Below are 24,547 nucleotides of genomic sequence, written 5' to 3' on the forward strand. Positions count from 1 at the left end.
AAATTTAGGAAATAATTTATAACATGATGTAGTTTATTTACGAGGTCGTTCCATTAACAATTAGTACTTCTTCAATAGAAATATGAAAATAGTCTTCTTAACCTGCTTCTTAAAATTCATATTAAATTAATGAATGTTAATTATTTTTCAAAACTCGGAATATAGATAAGACCAAATTATTATTCACCAATTATGCACGAAACTCTGGAAATACAAATACAAACATTGTAGACATTATGCTTGACAGAAACCAAATTATCCGAGACAGAACAAATGTACCACTTACACCTATTTTCTTGCAAAATTCAAGATCTTCATTCAGGCATAAGTTTAATTTTTGTTTTTCAATTTACAATCGAAATATTAATTCAATTTTGTTAACGTGACAATTATTTATTTCTAGTACTCAAAATTCAATTTAGTTACATACAAAATTTAATTAGCAAATTGATTAATATCCTGTAATGAAATTCAATTCATATATTATAAATGCTAATTACGTATCAAACATACATTTGTAACAAAAAGGCTTATTATTTAAAATATCTTTCAATAATTGTTAATTATTTTTATTACAATCTTCATATATTTTTATCTCAAAATTTTAAGATTTGAGATTTGGAAATAAATTTAATGAATGTTTATAGGATGTGAAAGAAATAGACAAAAAATAGACAGAAATGTTATATCACTATATGCTTGTTACATTTAATAGAAATATAAATATCATCTAATAGTTATACTTGTCTTACCATATATACCACCGTACAAGTTTTATCAATAAAATGTTTAATTTAAAGTTATCTCATAATTAGATCACTGCTAATTATGGCCACTCAACAGTAAAGCTGTAATTAAGCATTTGATATCTTAAAGGAAATTTAGAGGCAATCAAATAATATGAAAGTTTATAAATGATATAATGCGCATTATCAGATAATAAACTCATTCGATATTTATTACGTATTCCGTGCATTTAAATTTGCTTACTATCTTATTATTTAACCATTTATTTGATGAAAATTAATGTTTCATGAAAGGTTTTTACAATTTATCGTCTATATTAATGTAAAAGTGCATAATATAAAGTAAACTATTTAGTTTCGTACTTTCTTTTTAGACAAAAATAATATTAGAAAAATAATGCATGATAACAATATTTACAATCGTTCTTATAATTTATTCATAAAAAAAAACATATTTATGAAAATATTAAAAAATATTTACTTCCTTTCTTTTTTCATCTTAAATATACATAAATTATAGTAGCACTTTTAATTACTTTTAAATCATATTTTGGATTTTTAATAATATTTTACCATAAATTTATATTTTTCAAAGAACATCATACTTTAATTATACTTTAATACACTTATATTCGTATAAATTTGTAATCGTATTTAAAATTTCTCTAAAAATTATGATATTCGCTTTTTTTTTTTTTTTATTCATTTGAATTAATTCGAAGGTAGATTGGTAACTAAATAAAATCACTAATTGTTACAAATGGTAAATAGGTATATACATATATAATTGTATATGTATCCGTTTATAGAATAATCATTCATATGAAAAGAGTTTAGACAAACCATAATGTTGTTCGAAAGACCAATGATTTAGCATCTACCAGTAATGTAAAATCCAATTTCTTATAATTTTGTTCTTAATTTTGCGTAAGAAATTATCAAAAAAAAAAAAAAAAAAAAAAAAAAAAAAAAAAAAAAAAAAAAAAAAAAAAATTTTTTTAAAATTTGTTATATACAAAGAAAATATTACAAAAAAAAAAAATTTTTATAATACAGCAACTTTGTGAGTTTTAATAATTTCACAATAAATAATAAAATATTAATTATAAACACATTAATCATTCATATTTCAATATTCAAACTTTTAAAATGAAGGCAAAAAAAATGCCCAATGACCGAATTACTTTTTCATATCAAATATATATTATTTTTAGTTAATATGTTTTCAAACAAATAATTATTCAAACTAATAAAACATTACTTTTGCAGTATTATTTTCAGATACCATATCATATCAATGTCATTTATATAAAAAATGTAAAATTAATAATTCTCTTTATCATATATTTGTTAATGAGAAAATGTAGTCGAAATATCACACAGAGTTTATAATGTTAAAAAATTATATGTTTACAAGTATTATTTTGGTAAATATATAAATAATTCTTTATCTAAATTAAATAGACATTTTCCGATAATTAAAGTAGAAAAATGATTTTTTCATTCTCTAAATTAGTTGATCTGTTTTTATGAAAAGCTTTTAATTTATTTTTAGTAGTATACAGTAGTATACAGTATCTTTTTGATTTTTTAAATATTAATCCGATACAAAATATCTAAAATGGCAGTCAGTTTGCATTATACACATATTATTTCAAGCCGTTTCATTGTTTTTGTGTAAACCAGTTAATTTTTTTTATTTCAAAATACATATCAAAATTACAACAAGAATTATTCGAAAAAATAGATTACTTTTCTACTATTAAAAAGAAACGATGAAGAATTCATTTTAAAGAGAATAGTTTTTAGATGATTTTATCTTAATAGAAATATTATATAACTTGATAATATGACTTCCAAAGCTCAACTGCAGTATACGGTTTTATCTAAATTTCAATTCAGAATCTAAAATCATATTTACAGTGTATTACTGTAAATTTATATGCAATATTTACGATTTACAGTTATTACACATATATAAACGTCCAATCTTTGACGTCTTTAAAGATATGCTAAGCAAAGTGTGAAATTTTGATACATTTGTATTCATCGTAAAATAAAACTTTATCGTAAAATATGATTATTTTGTAGCAATTATAAATACAATAAATTTTTTCATTTTTAATTTTCCTTTATATATATATTGTATTATTTTTATAATAAAATAAATACAGAGATAAAATTCAAGTCACATATAAAAATATGATTAAATTTATGATAAAAATCCTCATTTCCTCAGTTCCTCATTGAATTATGTACTTACCTTGATTGAATTCAAGAATAATATTTTTTTGGCTAATTTTAAACAATAAAAAAAAAATTAAAATATCAGTTGTAAAGATTTATATTTAAAGTTTAAGAGAACGAAATCGAAAGAAATAAATAAAAAAAATATTTTATTACAAATTTTGTTATTAGACCAATATTAGAGAAAGATTCTTGGCAATATATTGCAGATCTCTAGTATAGAGTATAATTAATTACATATAAATGGATTATTTTGGTGAATTCTTGATTAATTGATAATCTATATAGAAGAAAATTGGAAGATGGATATTTACAATTCGTATATTAAAAATTATAACATTTTCTAATTTACGAGTCCAATGTAATTTTAATTTTCAAAATGGTTTGAACAAATTTGTATTATGTTTAATGTAAAAAATTAAAATTTTGAAAAAAATTTTATATAGTGAATATTTTATATGATAATCACATAGTTTATTTTAAAATAAAAATATGCAAATTTCAGCTACGCCTGTCTATATTTTGTAAATAACACATTGACGAATATTTCAAATTTTCAAAGCACTAATAATTTGAAATACTAGTACTATTTTAAGAGAAATATTATAATAATTAAATGAAAAAGAAAAATATATATTATTCCGTGATAATAGTATGAGCTTTCATTGGATGAAAATTTGCAATGATAAAACATCGTGAAGGTTTTGGGCTCTTAAATTGAAAACAAGATTTCCTGGATTATAGAAATTAAACAATTTTTTATCTAATGGTATTATCAATCCTTAAAATATATATGTTTGATTTTCATTTGGACAAATAATACATTATTATTATTATTATTATTATTATTATTATTATTATTATTATTATTATTATTATTTATGTTAAATAATAAGTTTTTTGAAAAATTGATTCTTCGTTAAATTAGAAAGTAGCTATTTATTATTTAAATTCGCTATTTAAATTCAGTTTTTGATAAAATAAGCTCAAACTGATTGATTGTTTGATGGAATTCTAAGGAGATATCGTATTAGACGATTATGAAATATTATATAAAAATAATCAATTCATATTACAAAAGTTTTGTTTGTATTTCTATTGTAAAATCTTAATTAAAACTTGTAGATCCACGCCCCTAGAATAATTCTATTGATTTAATATCAACGGCAATTGAAGCTAGAGATGCGAGTGATGAAAATATTTGTCAAAAATAGGTTTTCAGATATTCTTCAGAAATAGAAATATTATGTTGCATTAAAAATTTATGTTCATGATAGAAATTATGAGGAATTAATGAACAGTACGTAAAAAGAAATGTTATTTCTTACATTAAATCAGTAACTGAACAGAATTAATAAAATTAACTGAATTTAATAATTGATTAATATAGAATACAAATAAATATTTATTACATACAACAGTTGAAATATTATTTAAAATCTTGTACCAAAAATAAAATCTTTTATTTTTTCATATATTTTTTTCATAAAAATTTTATGAAAAACTTGATACAATAATGTTAGGAAGGAGTCTTACACTATTGAGAAATAAAATGATAGAAAGAGATATTGATATCTATACCTATGAATGACAAATATCTGTCTTGAATATTGAATTGAGGTATGAGATGAGGTAGTATGAAAATTGAAAACTTTTTTGAACTTCAAACGAATTGCTTTGAAAAATTTAGAATGTAATTTTCTAAAAGAAAATTTAATGGTTTTTGATTTAAATATGAGATAATACATTAAAATCCCTTTCATTGCGATTTACGTGTTGTATACACATTGTAATATAAAAAATTTGCGAATTGCAGTATAATCATTTTTCATAACAATAAGAATTTAAATAAATAAATAAAAATCTAACCATATTCATTTAACCTTTTTTTATTAATTCAAATTTTTAAATTTAATTGAAACAATGTTTACTCACTATGAATTATAATTATGAATTATTTTAGTTTGTTTAAATAAATGGATCGACCTGTAGTATACGATTGCATTAAAATTTTATGTACAAATATTTTATATACAATTTCTTTTATATAAAAATTAAAGTACTTAGGTGTGTTTGTACTGTTGCAAACTCTGTGTGCATCCATCCATCATAATAATAATCCGAAAAACTTTTCAATAATTAAAGCTTGATAAATTAAGCGATTCAAGTGCAAAAAGTTTTTCATAAAATAATAAATTTATAATAACGTTTATTCTTTCGAACTAATATTGCAATCTAAAAGAATTAGTATTACATTCAATGTTAACGTAAGTGGTTTCTCATAAAACTTTTTGACAAAGTGAAAGAGTTCGCAAGGAGGATTAAAATGGACCAACAGTCGAATAAGTAGGTTAAACGTTATTGACATTTCTGTTCAATGCGCGCTCTTTCTAGTACTTTTCCGAATACTGTAATATTATTTCTTTAACTATATTTACTGTTTTGTTTAATAAGTTTCACAAAAATTTTAAGTAACAGATTTATTAGATAAGAATGGAAAATAAAAGTGTTTTAGTATTTATATATATAAATAAAATTTCAACAGAACTATATTTTATCTACAATCAAAGTTTTAAAAAAATAAAAATAGTATTTTTATTAAAAATTATATTTTAATACAGTAAACTGAATCTAAATTGTAAAAACTATATCAATCAATAAATATATTTTTAATAGCATATTGTTAAAAATCTTTACTATTATACAATTTTTCCTTGTGTCTTATAAAATTTACTCTTAACAATGTATTCTATGATATTTTAATAAATTAATTTTTAAAAATTACATAAATACTTTCTCAATAAATTGTTTGCTAATAATGACAATTTTCTACAAACAGCAACTGTAATGATGAAAGTTCAATGAATATTTTTATTTCACAGGCAACTTATCCATTCAAAATTTTATATTTAATCTACTATCGTTAATAAGAATTCGCGAACGTGTATAATAAAGTATCAATACTTGTAAAATGAGTTATAATTATGCACTGTTTGATTATACGAATAAAATTATGTTATATGAAATGAGGGAAATATGATATTACGAGTTTTATCGAAAGTAATTGCCGATGATTTATATCATCAGTTTACCTAAAATGGTCTTGTACAGTCTTAAAAGTGAAAATTACATTTGATAAAAATATCATTAGATGCTTGAAGTAAGAACAAATAATTTATATAATATTATTGCTATTATGTAATGTAATTAATTTTCTTTTTTATTCTGTCACAGTCATTTTATAAAAATTTTGTATTTATAAATATAACTATTTTTTTACTCTGCTCACTTAATTTCTATGTCATTTTATACAAAACACCACAATTTCGATCTACTGTGTTTGTATTATAATATTATATTGAATTTGATATGGTAGAAGTATTAAAGAGCTTATGATGTATATTTTTATACATTCCCAGCTGTCATTTAACATAATACAATGTTATGTTATATACTAAACGTATGTTATTGTTATATAAATTGATTTAATATTCATCACGTTTCTAACTCAATACTTTATTTATTATATAATATTATTTTGTCATTTGACTCAATTAGTTTTCGACACTGTTATATTCCACTTGTAAAATAATTATAGGCACAATACCTTTTAAATAATATTCTCTTCGCAATAATTAATTATCTAATATCGTACCATATTATACCTTACATTTATTCCCAATTGCAACTAAACAATACGAACTATATTAACATACGTACTTTGTATGTTAACAATAAATATAAATGTTGTATTAATTTAAATATTCTTTTACAATGTTATTAACTGTCTGTATTATCAAACAATTTTCTAGATAATTTTACAATTTTTTTTATAATTATATAAATATCTAAGGGAAAGAAATTTAAGGGAAAGATTAATGAGTTTTTAATGGATTGTGGCAGTAATTTTTGTCTTGAAGAAATAGCGAAACTACGTTGTTATTCCAAATTAAGTATTATGTTCATGTTTAAATTCATTAATAAAAATATTCATATGAATTAGTTGTAAATTAAATTTTGACTTCTTTTTAGTAACCTGCTTATTTGTAAATACGCACTTAATTATTATTAATTAATAAATATGCAATTATGTTGTAATATAAATAATGTATTTAATAACATTCAATTTTTTTAATTTTAAATTAATAGAATAGATGAATGCACATATGAGATTATTAATTGGAAACATGTATGTCTAATGTTGCTCTTTCGCACTTTATTACAATTAGTTAGTTTAATTAGCATTTAAATTTCCTTATTCTAACGACTGTATTAAAGTGATGAATTAAACTTCGTCGAATATAATATGTTTGCATCTCTTAAATAATCGTATAATACATTGACAAATAATTGTGATTCTTATCATAATCTTTACAATACTATTAGAGATATTGAACTATTTTAGTTTCTAATTTCGAAAATGGAATCATTAAAGATTTTTAATGCGATTACGAAATATATGCTGTATAAAGTAGTAAATATTTCCAATCATCAATCATCCAAAAATTGTGCGTTTAAAATTACGAATTTTATGATAATAAAATGTTGAATGACTTTTAGCCTTTAAGCCATTAAATTCCACCAAATTATAACGATAAAAAAAAAAATTAAATAATAATTTTTAATCTTTGTAAATTAAATGTTTAAACAAAATGAAGGATAAATTCCAACCTGTAAGTTAAATATGCATTTTTTAGACTTTTTCCTTACTATGGCAACAAAACATAATAAATTGTACATGTATAGGGAGAGTATGTATGGCACATACAATTATAAATATTTGGAGACTATTTGAAAGAAAATATATATATATATATATATATATATATATATATATATAAATTATTACATTTAAGGACAGAGAGAACAAATTTTGACTGATTTGGAATTTGGATAAAAAGAATGGTAAAAAATATAAGACTAGTAAAGATTGAATATGCTTAAAGAAACTTTGTAGAGGATAATGTGAGCCTTACTTATCCTGTGCCTAAGTATTTGAATCAGCAGCCGCGTAAAAATATTGTGATGTTTGAGCGTTGGAACTTGAGCGCGCAGAGGAAGTCCAATGTACGAGCGTACGTGTGCGAAGGCAGCGGTAAGAGATGGAGATAAAGTGAGAGAAAGGGAGAAAGAGCGCAAGTTAAGTGATTGTGCGCGTGCGCGCGTTCCTGTTCCCGACGCTCGATATTTTGTCGTCTTGGCGGAGTGGAGAAAGCAAGCAGCTGTGCGAAAAATAATCAGTCACGCCAAAGCGAACAGCGAGCCGCTCGTATTATTCCCGACGATCCGGATAATCTGGAATCACCTCGTCCTGCTCTCGTAATCTTACACCGGGCTAGTCCGAGGCCAAGAGGGTAAAAAAGAATAAGACGGAGTGAAATTGGCGCTCGGAGCCGAGGCCTATGAACGCGTAGGCGCTTCATGACGTAACGCTACCGGCGTTTTCCGCCCGCGGGATCTTGTAAACATGTGCGGACGACTCGAATGAATCGTGTTGGCGCGTGTGTACGTGTGTGAGAAGTCGGTTGGTCGAGCGGTGCAGGCAGCCTCCCTAGCCTTAGTAAATTATTGCTCGGCTGCTTCGTTGAATCTTCCAGGTACGTTATCCTTTGCATTGGGAATTCTGTCGATGCGAAGGAAGGTTCGCGGACAGGATTTAGTCTAAGCGATACCGTAGTTTCTATAAATAATGGACTTAGTCATAATTTTGTGTTGAGATTAGCACTTGATTATGCAGATGAATCGAGTTGCATCCAGTAAAAGAGAGAGACAGAATGCGCGCGCGCGTTTGCATGAGTGAGTGAGTGAGTGAGTGAGTGAGTAGAGAGAGTGAGAGAGAGAGAGAGAGAGAGAGAGAGAAAGAGAGAGAGAGGGAGAGGGATGGTATGATAAAATAAACGAAAGACAATTTGTATAATTGTGTTTTATTATTAACATTGTTATAATTAGTCATTTACTAAGATATAACGTAAAATGTGGATGCTCGATAGATTTAATGTACCGTTACACATTATTTGGAACGTACCCAATTATTTTCTATTTTGTTAAATTTAGAAGAAGGTTACTCTATTTCCAATGTTAAATAATAATTGTTAAAATAAAATATTCAGGGTGTAATGTTTCCAGTCATAATTCTTATTCATTTCTCTATATTGTTCATGGAAATTTTATAATTTATTTACAATTTATTTTTTAGATAAAATAATATGTAAATTATAACTTTATCATAACCTTCAAAGTCTCAATGTAAAAATATCAAATATAATAATTGTTCTCTTAATTTCCAATTTACCAGCTTTATCTAACTGAATAATAGGATTGAGAATGTGCAAGTAAATTTAAAATGAAAAGGCTTGGATTTAATGTCATTCTTATATTAATAGGAAAACTTGGTAAACAATATTATTATATAATTATAGCATAAATAATACAGTATCTACATTCGCATTAAATATTCTTATTCTAAAGTATGCGTATGTTTTAAATAGAAGTTGGCATAGCCTTAAAGAAATTCTTAATCAATATCAATACTTATTACCAATCAAACGTTAATTCAAATCTATTAGTTAGTCATTATTATTGATTGCCTATAACGTCGAAGAGTCAATATAAATTTGAAATACGTTGTAATTGCATTTATTGTATAAATATAGATTTTGTATTGTACTTTAAAATCTGATTGAATATAATCTTTAGTCATATTGATATTTAAATTTGAGAATATATAATAATAATTCCCAAATTAAAAGTCTGTTTCAGAAAAATATGAGTATACACTATTGAAAGTTGAATTTCCAATCGACCATTTTACTCAATTACTATAATTTTACTCATAATCCTTATATTGTATTTTATAAGTAATAATTATTAAAGTGCGTTAGCAAATTAAATTAATATATACGCTTGGTGGGTTTGTAGGCGTTAAGATTTTTCTTGCTTTCTAACAAAAAAAATTAGTGAGCGACTAGTTATAATTGAATTATACACTTATTAGGTATATTAATATTATGTTAAGTTTATTAATAGTTTTCTATTTATGATTTTTATAATTCTTTTATTTTCAGATTAACAACACATTTGTTTAGAATGGATTTATTGCTATCGAGTCAATTATACGCTATTCAACAAATTCCTGGGGAAAGTCGAAAGGAAAAATTCAAGGAAATTGGGCGAATAGTAAATTGTATTATTCAAGCCATTCAAGAGGGAAAAGATTTCACAAGTGCTATCCACATTCAAAATGTGCCAAATGCCTTAGTTCCTTTGATTAAAGTTCTCGTTGGCGTAAAAATAAAATCCCATACATTTATAATAGACGCTTTAAAGTCAGATGACATTTATTTGATAATAGAGGCTCTTAGAGCAAGATGGTTTTACGATGGGAGCAATAAGGATATCACAAATTACACGTATTACTCATCTGCTATTTTACCTTTCGTGTCAATGAGTACGCGAAGAAAAATTGTAAAAAAATTGGCTGTATGTTTAGGCTTCAACGGACAAGTTGAATTGGCAGAGAATTTTTTTGATGGCTTTGTTGCTGCTTACGGTGTACAAGAAGCCACGAACCTTCTGCCTGCTTGCAGGAGCGATTTTATTTATAAAGCTATTGTTAAACATAAAATTGTTTTATCAAATAAGATATTGAAAATAATTTATCGAAAGTATCCCGACCTCGCTCTTAGTTATCTAAGGTTTACAAATCCGTATGAGAGGAGAGACGAAATCGACCGGACTATGTTTAGAGTAATTGATATAAATGAATATGAAAATTTTCTGCCACTCCTGGTAACTAATCATCCTGACGTTTTTGTCAGCCTCCATGAGATTTGTCATACATCTGGTAATTTGGGTAATAGACGTACTAGGATGTTTTTGAAAAATGCTAAGGAAATTTTAATGCAAAGACCCAGAGATATAATTGGCCTCATGCCTATTAAATTAGTCTGCGACAATTTGAAAAGGGAAGAATTCGAAACGATGTTTGGCAATATATTAGAAGATCGGTGGGACATGTTCAACGTCGATTCTATGCTCAATTATTTAGAATACTATCCCAATGAGAGAAAGGCAACATTGCTTAGAAATAAAGTCAAAGAAAAGTATGGTCATGATTTATTTGATAAAGTAGAGAAAATAACGTCGAGGTACTTGCTGCTGCTGTCCAAAGAAGAACGCTTTATTTTAGTTCGACGAATCATACAAGTTCATCATAAAATGGAAATATCGGATTCGGAAACATCTTGGTGGTGTTACTTACCCGTGCAAGAAGCCATTCCAGCTCTGAAACAACAGATTTCCAAAAATTGGAAATCGTCTAAACGACAGAAGCTCCTCTCACAGCTGATATACGTGTGCAAGTTGAACGATAGTAAAGAGACTTTGCTCGACGTGTTAAGATACATCGATGAAAAGCATAAAAATGAAAGATCTGACGTGCTATGCAGTATGTTGGATCGTATTACTCAGGAATTCGATTTGGATATGTTCGACCAGAATTATTGGACGATTTTATTCAACATTATTAAGCGTCTCAAGTTAAAAAAAGGAAATGCAAGGGACTACTGGATTTTAATCAAAATACTTAAAAAGAATGTTCACTATTGCGATAGCCATAATTTACCAGTTAGTGAAATAATTGATCTTATCGTTGGACTTTTTTTAGAAGGACGCGTAGGTGTTTCGTGGAAGTTGCTCGAAGACGCAGCTGAATACGAACGAAAATATTTAGATGCTTGTTTCAGGCATAATTATTGGTTGAATATGGACTATCGGAAGAATATTATAGAAGGTATATACAGTTTTAATGAGCGACATGTCGTTAATGAGAATTCGATACAAAGACTGTCAATCAAGGATTACCCAAATTTATTGAAAGTAGTAGAGGAAACTCTTACGAAGGAGCAAAATGAACAATTGACATGGATCATATATACTAAAGAAAAAATTAAAAAGCACGAGCCAGAATTGTACGATACTTGGTTTTTTAGTGACGATGATACGTCGTATGAACATTTTTCCAGTGATATATACGATGAGGAGAAAAATACGCCGGAAATTAAGGAAAAAGTAATATATCTTACAGAGGCCATAATTGCATTAAAGAGAAATTATAATGAAATTAAGGAAAATTGGATTCGTTACTATGAATGTTGCAAGACTGAGGTTTACTCGAAGAAACGCAGAAGGGTGAAACATTTTATTAAGGCCCTTCGCTGGTATCAAGATATTCCCATTAAATTTGCCGAGAAATGCATACAGGAGAAGAACTTTAATATTATGGGATATTTATTCGAGGGCACTACATTTACAAAATTGGCGCAAACGTTTCTTTCGACAGAATCCGAGGAAGAGCATAATATGAGTTACTTAAATGCTTTGCATATTACAGCTGCTATAAGGAATACAAGTACACCAATACCAACAGAGCTAGTTGAGAAGTATCTCGAAGCACACTATATGTACTCCTTTAAAAATTATATAAATGACGGTTTAAAGCTTTGGTCGTACGTCTCTTACCGCACGTCATCCGATAAGATGATTATTTTATCAAAAAACTTATCGAAAAGTAGACTATTCACAAAAAGGCACGCGATACGCTTGATGACTGCCATGGCCGCTAGAAATGATTTAGTAGATTTTTTTACAGTATTTTGGAATATTGAAGAGCATCCAATGATCCGCGAAATATTGGCCGAGAATATAGGTAAACTCTTTGCTAAGAGACCGAGTAGCGAAACATGGAATTTAATGAGCAATTGTATAGAGAGTCTATCGATGAACGATACCGATCTTCTGGCAGATCTCATGGGATCTAAAGCAGTTCCAGTTGAATTCGCCTCGTCATATGTCGAGCAAATATTGACAAAACTTCAAGTTTTCGTTGGGGCGGGCATGTCTAGTCACGATGCGGTCAAATTGCTCGATCAACTTTTTGAAAATCTTAAGCCAGATTGCAAAGATCACTTGTCAGATGAATGCTACAAAGATATTCTCGCTTATTATTTACGAAATATCGATTTAGAATTTATCAATGCCGATAGATTCGTGGTTAAAGTCTATTTAAATCCTTCTAGTGTGCATTTTGACGATAGATTAAATTACTTGTCGCAGTTATTGATGACAGAGTCGAAGCGATGGTACAGTTTGAGCATGGTTAAGCAAAAGCAGTCAACCAATTTTGTGGATAATTTTGTACAAATAGTTGTTTACCAGGTTCAAAAGTTCAAAGGGAGCTTAAGATTAGTTGAGAATTTATCCAACATATTTTGTACAATTTTTACACCCTATCAGCACGCATCGTCTTACATTATGTTATTTTTATGCACGGAATATATGCGCGTCGAGCCATCGTTTAAAGAATTTGGCCTTAAATTAAGTAAGAAAATTACTTCTTTAATCGAGAAGTATACACCCGAGTATTTTATGCAAATTGTCGAATTGGTTAGGGAGTTTGTTTGCAATTTTAGTTTTTACCAATATTCGACTAATATAAAGAATCGATTGAATTTTTTGGAAGGGTTGATAGAAGAAAGAAATATTCACTGTCTTATTATTGCCGCTAAATTATTGAATCAGAAAATTGTGAGTGAATACGATCACCAGCATTGCAAAATACTTCAATTATTATCGGATGTTAATAATCCAATAGTTCAATCATTTTTGTAAAATAAAAATGTTTGTAAATACGCTATTATTAAAGATGGAGTAAATTATCATTTACCTGTCACACGAGCAAATGTAATTTATTTTTTAATTAAGAACCATTGCACAAACATGTGATAATTCCTGCAATTGTGTGATGATGACATTATTATAAATAATATAACACAATAATAATAATATATATATATATATATATATATATATATATATATGAATCATGATATATGAATTATTAACAATACTTAAAATAAATATATTTTCTACAGTAGCATAATCTACGCATATGGTCTGCGTAAGTATAATAATATTTTATATTAGAAACAAAAATATTTTATTATTAATCTACATATATTATATGCAAATAAAAACATGTACATGTTATTAAATAGTACAATGAAAGTAAATGCTCCATCTAAATATTTAAAAATATAAATTGTATAGGTTATTCTTTTTTCACTTTCTATTATACATTTTTAATGACATTTACTAATTCTTTAGTTACGATATTTTACGTATGTAAGTGTAAATCGTATTAATATAACGAATAAAAATAGAATGAAATCAAATGGGAAATATAAGGTGTATATTGAATAAATATGTTTATTCAGGGTATGAATATGCTACTTTATATATATATATATATATATATATATATATATATATATGTGTGTAAATTCATTAAAATTAGCTTAGAATTTTTCGTTACAATAATTTATTGTATAATTTATATCTAGGCAAATACACTTAAAGCCATGTTTAACGATGCATCATCGATTAAGTTTATAATTTACTAATAGTGAAGCCACGATAATACGTATCTTCTTTTATGATTTATTCCAGCGCAGTTTTAAATACTCATAATAGTCCAATTGTCAAATAATTTTTGTTCGTGTCGATTCCATTGATTTTAATATTTATAAACGTATTGTAAAAAGGACCGTCACATTTATTTATAAAACATAAAAAAAAAAAATAAAAAAAAAAAAAAAAAAAAAAAGACAATTACAACAAGAAAAATGAATAGTAATTGTATTTTTAACGGTGAGTGAGAATTTGAAAGTGTTAACTGATGCAGTGAGAAGATGCACTTACATGTCGGATCGAATCCAGTGACGAAACTTGGACAGGGTGTGTACGCCGTTGTTCCCGCAGGCGTATTTGGCCAACACGACCAGCCATCGAAAATTGCTGGACAATAAGGTTCTGCGAAGAGTAAAATAGAGACAAAAAAAGTGAGATTTTGAACGATGGGCTGATAGAGATTTAAATAAAAACAATGTATATAACATTGATAAATATATAAATGATTCTTTTATACGTACGTGTTTTATTGTTCGTTCAATATTCCTTTGAGGCATTGTAAAATTTTCATTAATCGAAACAGTTTTAAGTTTTACCAATTGCTTTGTTTCTATGCAGGTGCTTTCAATTTATTGAAGCTATTAAAAAAAGTAAAGTCTCGCGTTATTTCTGGTTGTTAGAATTCGTTGATTAAAGAAACTTTAGGCATATATTTCGTTTTTTTTTTCGTTTTTTTTTTGTTTTTTTTTTTTTTTTGTTTCCTTTTCATCTCTTTATTAGATAAATGTTTAATTTAAAAAGTGCTAGTATAACGCAGGATGAGCTGAAGTGAAAAATGAAGGATCGATAGTCACTAAGCCATGACATTAACTGATCTCGTGGTCTTTAAATGCCTCACAAACGATTAAAATCTTTAAACAAAATCGAGGAATTTCATTCTTTACCTGCCAAATACCTTAACAAATAAAAATCGAAAAATTCTATTTTATGTCGAATGCAGGATCTATTTAAGTTTATCATCCATGACAAAGAAAGCATAATATATTAGTAATTGGCAGAATTAGCAATAAAATATCCTGATCGTAATTTTGTTAACGTAACGTATGTGCGGATAGATCGATATTTGAAATTTAAAGTTTCATCGGATAAACTAGAACTCTTTTATTGTAAAGGTTTCTTCGAAGAAAGATAAAAGTAGATTAGACTTGACGAGCGATGAAGGATTGTTAGAACGGAGAACCAAGCGGGCGACGAGTTAAATGGGAGATGATCGCGTTATTGAACGACTTGTTGATGTGGGTCAGGATAACGATTACTTAACGCTACCAGTGGCGCCTTGGATGATAGAGGTTTCCGGGTGATAGTTGCAGAAAGTCTCCTATTGTTCGGTGATAACGCTTTGGGATTTGTGTTGTGAAATGTTGTTAAACGTTATGGTAAATTCCTGGATTGGTTGTCATCACTGGTCAACCATTGAGTGAGCGTATACAAAGGACTTGAGATTATTTTTATATTTATGAAGCAATAGAGAAAAGAATTGAAATCTAATTGTGCGTTTAATCTGTTATTATACGTTTAGCGAAAAAGTGACAATAAAAAAAAAAAAAAAAAAAAAAAAAAAAAAAAAATAAAAAATGAAGATACTTCATTTTGTAAGATTATATATTTCTCATTGTATCTTCATTAATCTATTTTATTACAAAATAAATCAAAAATTTTGCTTCTATATATTAACGAAATAACGTAATTACAAATCATAAAATAAGTAAACAGTGAATAGATGGAAATTAGATGTTTTTAAACATCGATCTTATTATTAAAAAATTGAGTTTAGAGAACTAGAGTACATATATTGATTAAATTAAAATAATTTAACTATTATTGTTTGATGAAATTCAACAGCAGTCCGACAATTACTTACATACCGTATAAATTATACAGGCTATTACATATCATTATATATTTTATTAAAATCTTATTAAATATTCACATTTTCGGCATTTAGTTGTATTTAGTTGTTAAAAATCATTAAAAAGAGCGATTTTAATTCCATTAAGTTTTCGTTAAAACTAATAATATGATAATTAATGTGTCATATGTGCACTTAATAAACATCCATAAAATTTACAATGCAAATTTGATCGTAACTGGTATTACGAATCATATCAGATAAATTAATTAGAATGCACAAATGAGTACAAATAAACAAAATTGATTTTTTGCAAAAATCATAACGTTATTTGCATATTTCTCATTTTTCATCTCTTTTTCAAAATCATTGTCTATCGTGTGCTTTTTTAGTGTCTCAATTTATCTTCTTATTTATACAATAATTTTATTCCATTTGCCGCTATTACTTTGTTTTTTTTTTTTTACTGCTTACAATATCTTGCTCTGTTCTTTCAAAATTTATTATATATCTGCAATTAAATAAAACGAAATTAGTGTCAATAAATTAAAATTTGCTTTTATGGAATAATTAAATTTATTTTGAAAAAACTGAGTCATAATAAATAGCACATTTGAAAGAAATTAATTTAAATTATGAATAGATCGACTAATGAATATGTAGAGTTTGTACTGCGAATAAAGTACCGCTTCCTGATTATTTTTTCTATGTAATAAATGGTTATACTCTTCTTTGATTATTTGCATATTTTTTAATTTTTATAAATAGAATTTAAGTAATACAATTAAATCACCTTAACTGTATAATTAAAAAAAAAAAAAAAATTTTTTGTCAAATGACATGAAACTGTATAATAAGATTAGGTTATTTTTTTATCTAAATCGTATAAAGTAATTATTAAGAATTTCTATAATTTAAAAAATTAAGAATAATGTTTTTTTTTTTTTTTTTTTTTTGATGAAAACATTCTAAACGATTAATTCTAAATAAATAAATAAAATAATGACACTAAAGAAATTGAGCTAAAAACAATTGTGGATCTTTATTTAATTGTAAAATATATATTTATTTAAATTACTACAATTTTTAGATACCAACGTTCTTTCAATAAATTATTTACTTATTATAGTTAAATTTATATCAGAGAATAGAGTCAGAAAGTAATTACGTCTGCTCATAAGATTTAGCGAAATATTAAAATATTCTGAAGCCTGTTTTATTTCATGTCCCGGTTAATTAAAATATAAACAGTTGTTGATCATAATAGTTGTATTACAAATGATAAAAATGAACAAAATGGATGCGGTTTATCTGTTAAATTATATAAGAATATATTTTCATAAAAAATATCGTAATCGATTCTCGCATTCATTATTTATTATTTAAATCCGTCTTAATTTATCAATAAAATAAATAAACTTCAGAGTTCTTATTTGAATGTGAATTTTCATCAAATAATGAATAAACTAGGCAAACTATTTTTATGTAATATCTTTACTGCTAACATATTTTTCAGTACATTTATTCCATTAATATAACACTTATAAATTGTATTCATCTGTCATTTATAAGTTTTGTACCATCATTTGGAATTTTACTTTATTTATAGTTTAAGGTTGCAGGAAATTTTTTTGCACTGATTTGAATTAAAAGTATTTTAACTTAAAACTAATAAGGCTAATTAAAAAAAAGAAATAATAAAAGAATACGATCCAGGAGATTTTCTTTAATTGCATGAGCTGCAATGAATAAATAGCTACTATATTGATTTGAAATCAAAAGAAGTTGTATAGGTTTAATAAAAAACAAAGTAAACTTGTTTAAGAGAATCTAATTTAATTAACGTAAATACTTTATTTATTATATAATGAACAAGTAATAACTATCAAATTTAATATAAAGAGAACATTAATGCATTGAATAGATGGCAAAAAATTGTAATTGAAAAATTATAAAATATATAAGGACACGGAATTTCTGGATTCTATTAAAGGAAAAAGGAACGATTTTGCTCTGCCAGTGTCAATTCAATAACAAAATAGAACAATGACGTCTAGATATTACGACTGTTATCAAATAGAAAAATAAGTTTAGCAAATTAAAGTAAATTAAATAAAAAATTTTTTATATGGATAAATGATATAAGATTCATAAAAAACTTTCATTGATTTATATAATCTCAAATAAATTTTTTAATAATTATTACATGGGTTTTTGCATGATATTGAAAAATATAAAAAATTTTTTTTTTTTTATATAAAATCATGTTTTACGTTTTTGAGTTGTTATTAGTTTCAAGTAAACTAAGTATAAATAAGAATATAATGCAAATAAGAATAAGTAAAATATTATATATATATATATATATATATATATATATATATATATATATACAAAAATAAATGAATTTTGCACATAACTTAATGATTTTTATTATATTCTTTACCAACATTTTATCAGTAATATTTTTATATAATTTTCAGATAAATTTGTACATTATTATTTATAGTTTATCTAAAAATTACTTCTTTATCTTCGGATGACACTATCGAAGCACTTGTACAGTCTATAAGAAATATGTGCAAATGTTTTTAATTAGATAAGTAATTTATTGTTTAATGTAATAGACCTTAGTTTTTTAACATGAATTTATAATGACTTTATAAAGTAATTTAAAGTAATAAAGATTTTTAACATACAGTTAAAATTCAAGATATTCATACTTATAAAAATTATTTTCAATACAATGAACATACATGTTTCAATTCTATTTATAATAGTATTATTATTTTTATTCAAATAACTTGTTTACTACACTGACCTATCTTTTAATTAATATATTAATATGAAGAATTTTTATATAATACCTTCAACTCTTAACTAAATCTATTTCTATAACTTATTTATTTAAACATTAATGGATTTAATAAACAATTGTTATAAATTATTGTAATATCCTATAACATATTTTATTGTTTATATCATAAAATAACGTATTATTTTTAGAAGCCCAAATGTATGAAGTATAATATTAAAAGAAACTATACGAAAGATTATATTTCATACGGTTTTAGGGAAAAGTAACGCCATTTATCCGTTCATAGAATTTCTTTTACATATAGTTATCATTTTTATTATCATTTTGTATTTATCATCGATAAGCAGTGATAAATGAATATATCTTATCAAATATACAGTGTAAATAATGAGAGGGAATGTAAAATTTTATATACTGGCTATCTTTAATCAGCTAGAAACTTTTACTTTTGGAGTACAATCCTTCTCTCCCCTCCGCTCTTAAATAAAGATTTTCTTTTCCGTAGATTTCCCAGGTTCATTTCTTTACTTATCATCGAGATCCATATTAGTTGATATGAGGTCAGTAAAATTAGACAGAATACCGCTGATTTTTGTTCCCGGCTTTCGCGACTTCGCGACTCTTATGGACCAAGACAGACTTCATCTCGAACGGAGCATTAACGAGATTTCAGGATAACGGTTATAAAGGACTCGATACTCCGTTGTAAGAAGGACGCATCTCACTTATTCAAGGAAAGGAAAACCGAAAACTATGTTTCTTGTATATATTTCGTTAATTATGCGGTTCGTGCTTGTTCAATTACAAGCAAAAATAGTTAGGCGTAGCAACGAAGGAAGTTCCGAGGATGCAGTTTGTCAGTACATGAATTTAATCGAGTCACGAAGAAAGTATAGAGACGAAAGTCTTACTTTCTATTATAATTGAGTTACTCGAGCTTAATGTACTAATTCTTATCACTTATTCTTATGTCTTATAAAAATGTGTCACATAAGTATTGTTTTAGTCATTTTTTCATTTGGATTCAAAGCTTATGAAACACATATATCTAATGATTTGTCAGGCTATAAGTAAATTGTATATAACAGACTATATCTATATAATATATGAACATAATGAGAATTTAGCAATATAAATAATAAATGAGTTTCGAAAGCAATGATATAAGTGAAAAGTATTATAATGTTTATCAGTTCTATTTCTAAGTTAAATTACATAATAATTTATAATAAAAAATTCTTTATTTTAATGAAATCTTAATGAAAAAATAAAAAAACAAAGTAAAAAGTTCGTGTAGTAAGTGCAAGTATCTTACGTATTTATTACTATTAGATATTTGATATCTCTAATTACATAAATTATAAATTTATTTTATATGAAAAATCATCATAATGTTAAATATAGAATAACTGAACTTACTTAATTTACAGTAAACTATATAATTTCTATTATAAAATTTATTACAATAAATATAAACTGCAAACGCAATAGTAATTTCTTCTATTATTTCGGTTATGTTAATGATTGTGTGTACCAATTTATATTTATAATCATTTATATTAAAATTATAAGATTGAAAATTCAATAAATTTACTCAGTTGATAATTTATTTTATTAAATCGTCATTTGTTGGAAATAATTGTTATATTAGTATTTTCGTTCAGCGTAAAGCATTTGTATTGATAATACATTGAATAATTTGGGATATCTTATAATGAATAGAAATTTTACTTTCTGATATACAATATTTTAATTTTAACATTATTATTAAATATTTAGAATATTGTATTTTATTTGTATAAAACTTTTATAATTTACTGAATACAAATAAGAGTAAGTATAGAAGCTCATGGTTTATAATTCTGTAAATAAAGAATATTTTTTACAACACTTTATGTATATAATTCTTTTCAGAATATATAAAATTATGAATTATTTAAGTTAATATTGTTTAATATTTCATTCATTTACACATGTAACGCTCAAGAGTTACACTCGAAAAATTACAAAAAATTGCAGTTAATGTAAACAAAAATCATTACAATAATCATAATTATATGGGCTAACCTTCCAATGCAACAATTTGAAATTTTTTTGTACTAGACACGATAATTGATTACATGAGTGTGAGAAGACAGATTATATAAGTAGTTATTTCTACTTATATAAATGACTATTTATTCAACGATAGTGACAATATACGAGGCGATCAAGATAATGAGCTATCAAATTATTTATCTTCAGGAATCAATATAGTTAAAAAATTTTTGACATAATAGTGTGAAAGATTAATTGTATTAACTTAAGATAATTATATAAATATGTTTTAATATTATTATATCAATAAAATAGATCAATAAAATGTTTTAATATTAAACTCAATTGGTAAAGACAAATAAATATGAAAGTAGAAAGACTTATAAATTTAATGAGCTTCGATAACTTTAACAATAATACACATGTTTTTTTTTTGTAATGTAACATTTACCATCAATAAATTTTGCATTTTTTATCGAAGATCATTAATAGTTTTGAAATATTATGATGCTATAATAATTCCATACATAATAGCATTATATAGAATTATTAAAAGATTATTTTTATATTATCATTAATATTAAGTTTTGCAAATTAGATTTCAATCAGATATACAATACACGAGTTATTATAGCAACTTATAATATGTTGAAATGAATTTTTATAAATTATAAAATAAAAATATCGATAAGAAATAATAATAATAGCAATAATAATAAATTAAATATATAAATAAATTCTATTTTTAACAAATCCAGTTCTTAACGCACTATTTATATTTACTCTTATGATAATCGAAATTAATTAAAAATGTATTTAATTGGAAACATTAATTACTGCGACCTATTTCTATGTTTAAGCTTTTTTACGTCTCGTTTTATACTGACCTTATAACAAAATTTAAAGATTAAACTATTCATATTATTAAAACTTGTATCAAATAAACAAAGATAAATTATTGCACCCTTCCAATTAGTAATATATATATATATATATATATATATATATATAATCTATAATTTGTTTCTTTTCCATAAGGATTTTTGACGTAATTTAAAAGACTTTTTAATGCATTAACCAGCTAAACAAGACTTTTATAAATAAATTTTGTCGAATTATTAAAATAATGTTCTTTAATAATTATAAAAATTAATACGAGATAATATAAAGTATATTTATATTGTATATTATACAAAACATTACAATAATATTTGTATATAATCCAATCTTTGTTTGTATGAAATTAATTATTTATTACAAAATATTTTTAAAAAATAGATCAGTTTGGTTGTCTAAAATAAACCATTAATCCATAGTTTCTATATTATTATAATATCATCGGGATAGAAGAAATGTAAAAGTATAATTTTTATTGTTCATGTTTTATTGCTTGTTCCTTTGTTCTAATAAAAAATACGATAAATTTATAAGATTTCGATAGAAGTTACTCGTGTAGATATAAATTTAAAATATTGGCATTTTTTAAAGAAGATTATATTGTAATATTATAATGCATATATGAAGAATATCATAATCGATAACTCAATTAATCATTTAATTATTATTTTTCAGATTTAGTAATTAATCGGTTTAATTATTGTATTACACGTCTTATATATTTATTGCTCAATCAAAAAAATTATTTTTTATAGAAATAATGTGGTTTATATCTTATAAAAACTGATAGTATATTTACATATTTTTTTCTTCAGTTATTTTTTGTATGTTTTATTTATAACGATTATTAGTCAGAAAAAAATGTCTATATTGGTGAAAATATGATATTTTCATTTATTTGAAATAAATTATTAAAAAGGAAATTGTTTTCATTTGACATTCTAATTACTCGTATGTAAATAGTAAATGTTTAAGCTCAGAATTATGTATACAATTACCTCTATATAAAATTATATATTTTATTTCATTATTTTTAATAATATTTATAATTTTCAATAGACATTTATAATAAAGCCTGATTGTTAAATTTTATTATTTTTTTTTTTTTGCAATTCTTGTCATAAACAAGTCTGTAATATTCTTTCAATTTTCATGATATATAAAATAATGTATAATTATTAGATTTTATTATTTTCGTATAATTTTTTTCCTTAAACAACTCTATAAAAGTTTTATGTTTTACGTATTATTTAAAGAAATTAACGATAAAAGCAATAATCTCAATGCAGAATGTGGCAATTAACAATGACTCGTCAGTCTCTAAATAATAATAGTCAAGATAATAAAGTGTAGCTCTCATAATCAGTAGTTGCCTTTCGAGCGTCGCACTAACAACATCGAAATTGTTTGACGTTCACGTTATATTATCGGTTGAGATTAAAGCGCGAACGAATAAATCAATTACAAATATCATTTAAAATTATTAAATTATTTAGAAAATAAAAATTGTCTTTAAGCTGTTATGTTCATTAATATTTTAGTGGTAAAGAATTATTTCCTTTTGAAAAAATGTCTTATGCATAATAATATAAATCACAACATACCGTACAAAAAGTGAAAATGAAGTTTTTAAGTATAATTTTTACGTTTACCATTTTTGGAATTATCCAAGTATGCAACAGCTATCGGATTCTTGCCATTTATGCTTTACCAATACGCAGCCATTTTATTATGATAAATGAAGTACTCAAAGGACTTCTTGAAAAAGGTCACAAAGTTGATGTTATCAATGCTCTTTCACACGATGAAGCAAATCCTAATTATACACAAATAATAAAGTTAGGAGAAACCGAAAATATTCTAAGCAACGGCTTCACATACAATGGAGGGCGAAATATTTCTTTCGCGTTAAATTTAATAAATACCCTTGGCAACAAAATATGTGAAAACATTGGGAATCCTGAATTTTTACATTTGTCACGTAATCCTCCAAAATATCCACCATACGATGTAATTATATCACAGGTAATTTTTTTTTCGTTTTTAATTTAATTAATTTTCATTCGATTTTTAATATTTTCTTTTCAATTACATTACTAATAATGTGCAAAGAATTTTTAATTTTTTATTAAATGCATTTTGCGTGTAAGAACATATACTTCGTAATAATGTTTCTTTTATTCGATATAACAGATTTTACAATTGTTTAATTTTTATTTTACATTTAAAAATTGTTTCAAATATATGATCCTTTGTTTATGATACGGAAAAATACTTGAAAATTTTCGTTGAAGAATAAGTTTGAATGTAAAAAAAAAAAAAAAAGAAAAAAAAAAAAAAAAAAAAAAAAAGAAAAGCAGAAGGTATTCCTATTATTAGTTAAAAATTATTTGCACTGCTATCGAAGAGCATGAGAACCTGAGATTG

General features: G+C 25.0%; 2 protein-coding genes across 2 annotated transcripts in view; one reads left to right on the forward strand and one right to left on the reverse strand.

The window, feature by feature from the left end:
• Dh31-R (Diuretic hormone 31 Receptor) overlaps positions 1-24,547 on the reverse strand; it is a 266,269-nt gene that overhangs the window by 87,880 nt on the left and 153,842 nt on the right. Inside the window, exon 4 of the mRNA XM_011501585.1 lies at positions 14,751-14,861. Within this exon, the coding sequence (XP_011499887.1) occupies positions 14,751-14,861 (111 nt within the window). The remainder of the gene's footprint in view (positions 1-14,750; positions 14,862-24,547) is intronic.
• LOC105363797 (uncharacterized) lies at positions 8,356-13,667 on the forward strand. Its single transcript, XM_011501583.1, has 2 exons — positions 8,356-8,590; positions 10,058-13,667. Exon 2 carries the CDS (start codon positions 10,080-10,082, stop codon positions 13,659-13,661), a length of 3,582 nt encoding a protein of 1,193 aa, XP_011499885.1. The 5' UTR covers positions 8,356-8,590; positions 10,058-10,079; the 3' UTR covers positions 13,662-13,667.

This window comes from Ceratosolen solmsi, unplaced genomic scaffold (genome assembly GCF_000503995.2).
Source record: "Ceratosolen solmsi marchali unplaced genomic scaffold, CerSol_1.0 scaffold28, whole genome shotgun sequence".
NCBI lineage: Eukaryota > Metazoa > Arthropoda > Insecta > Hymenoptera > Agaonidae > Ceratosolen > Ceratosolen solmsi.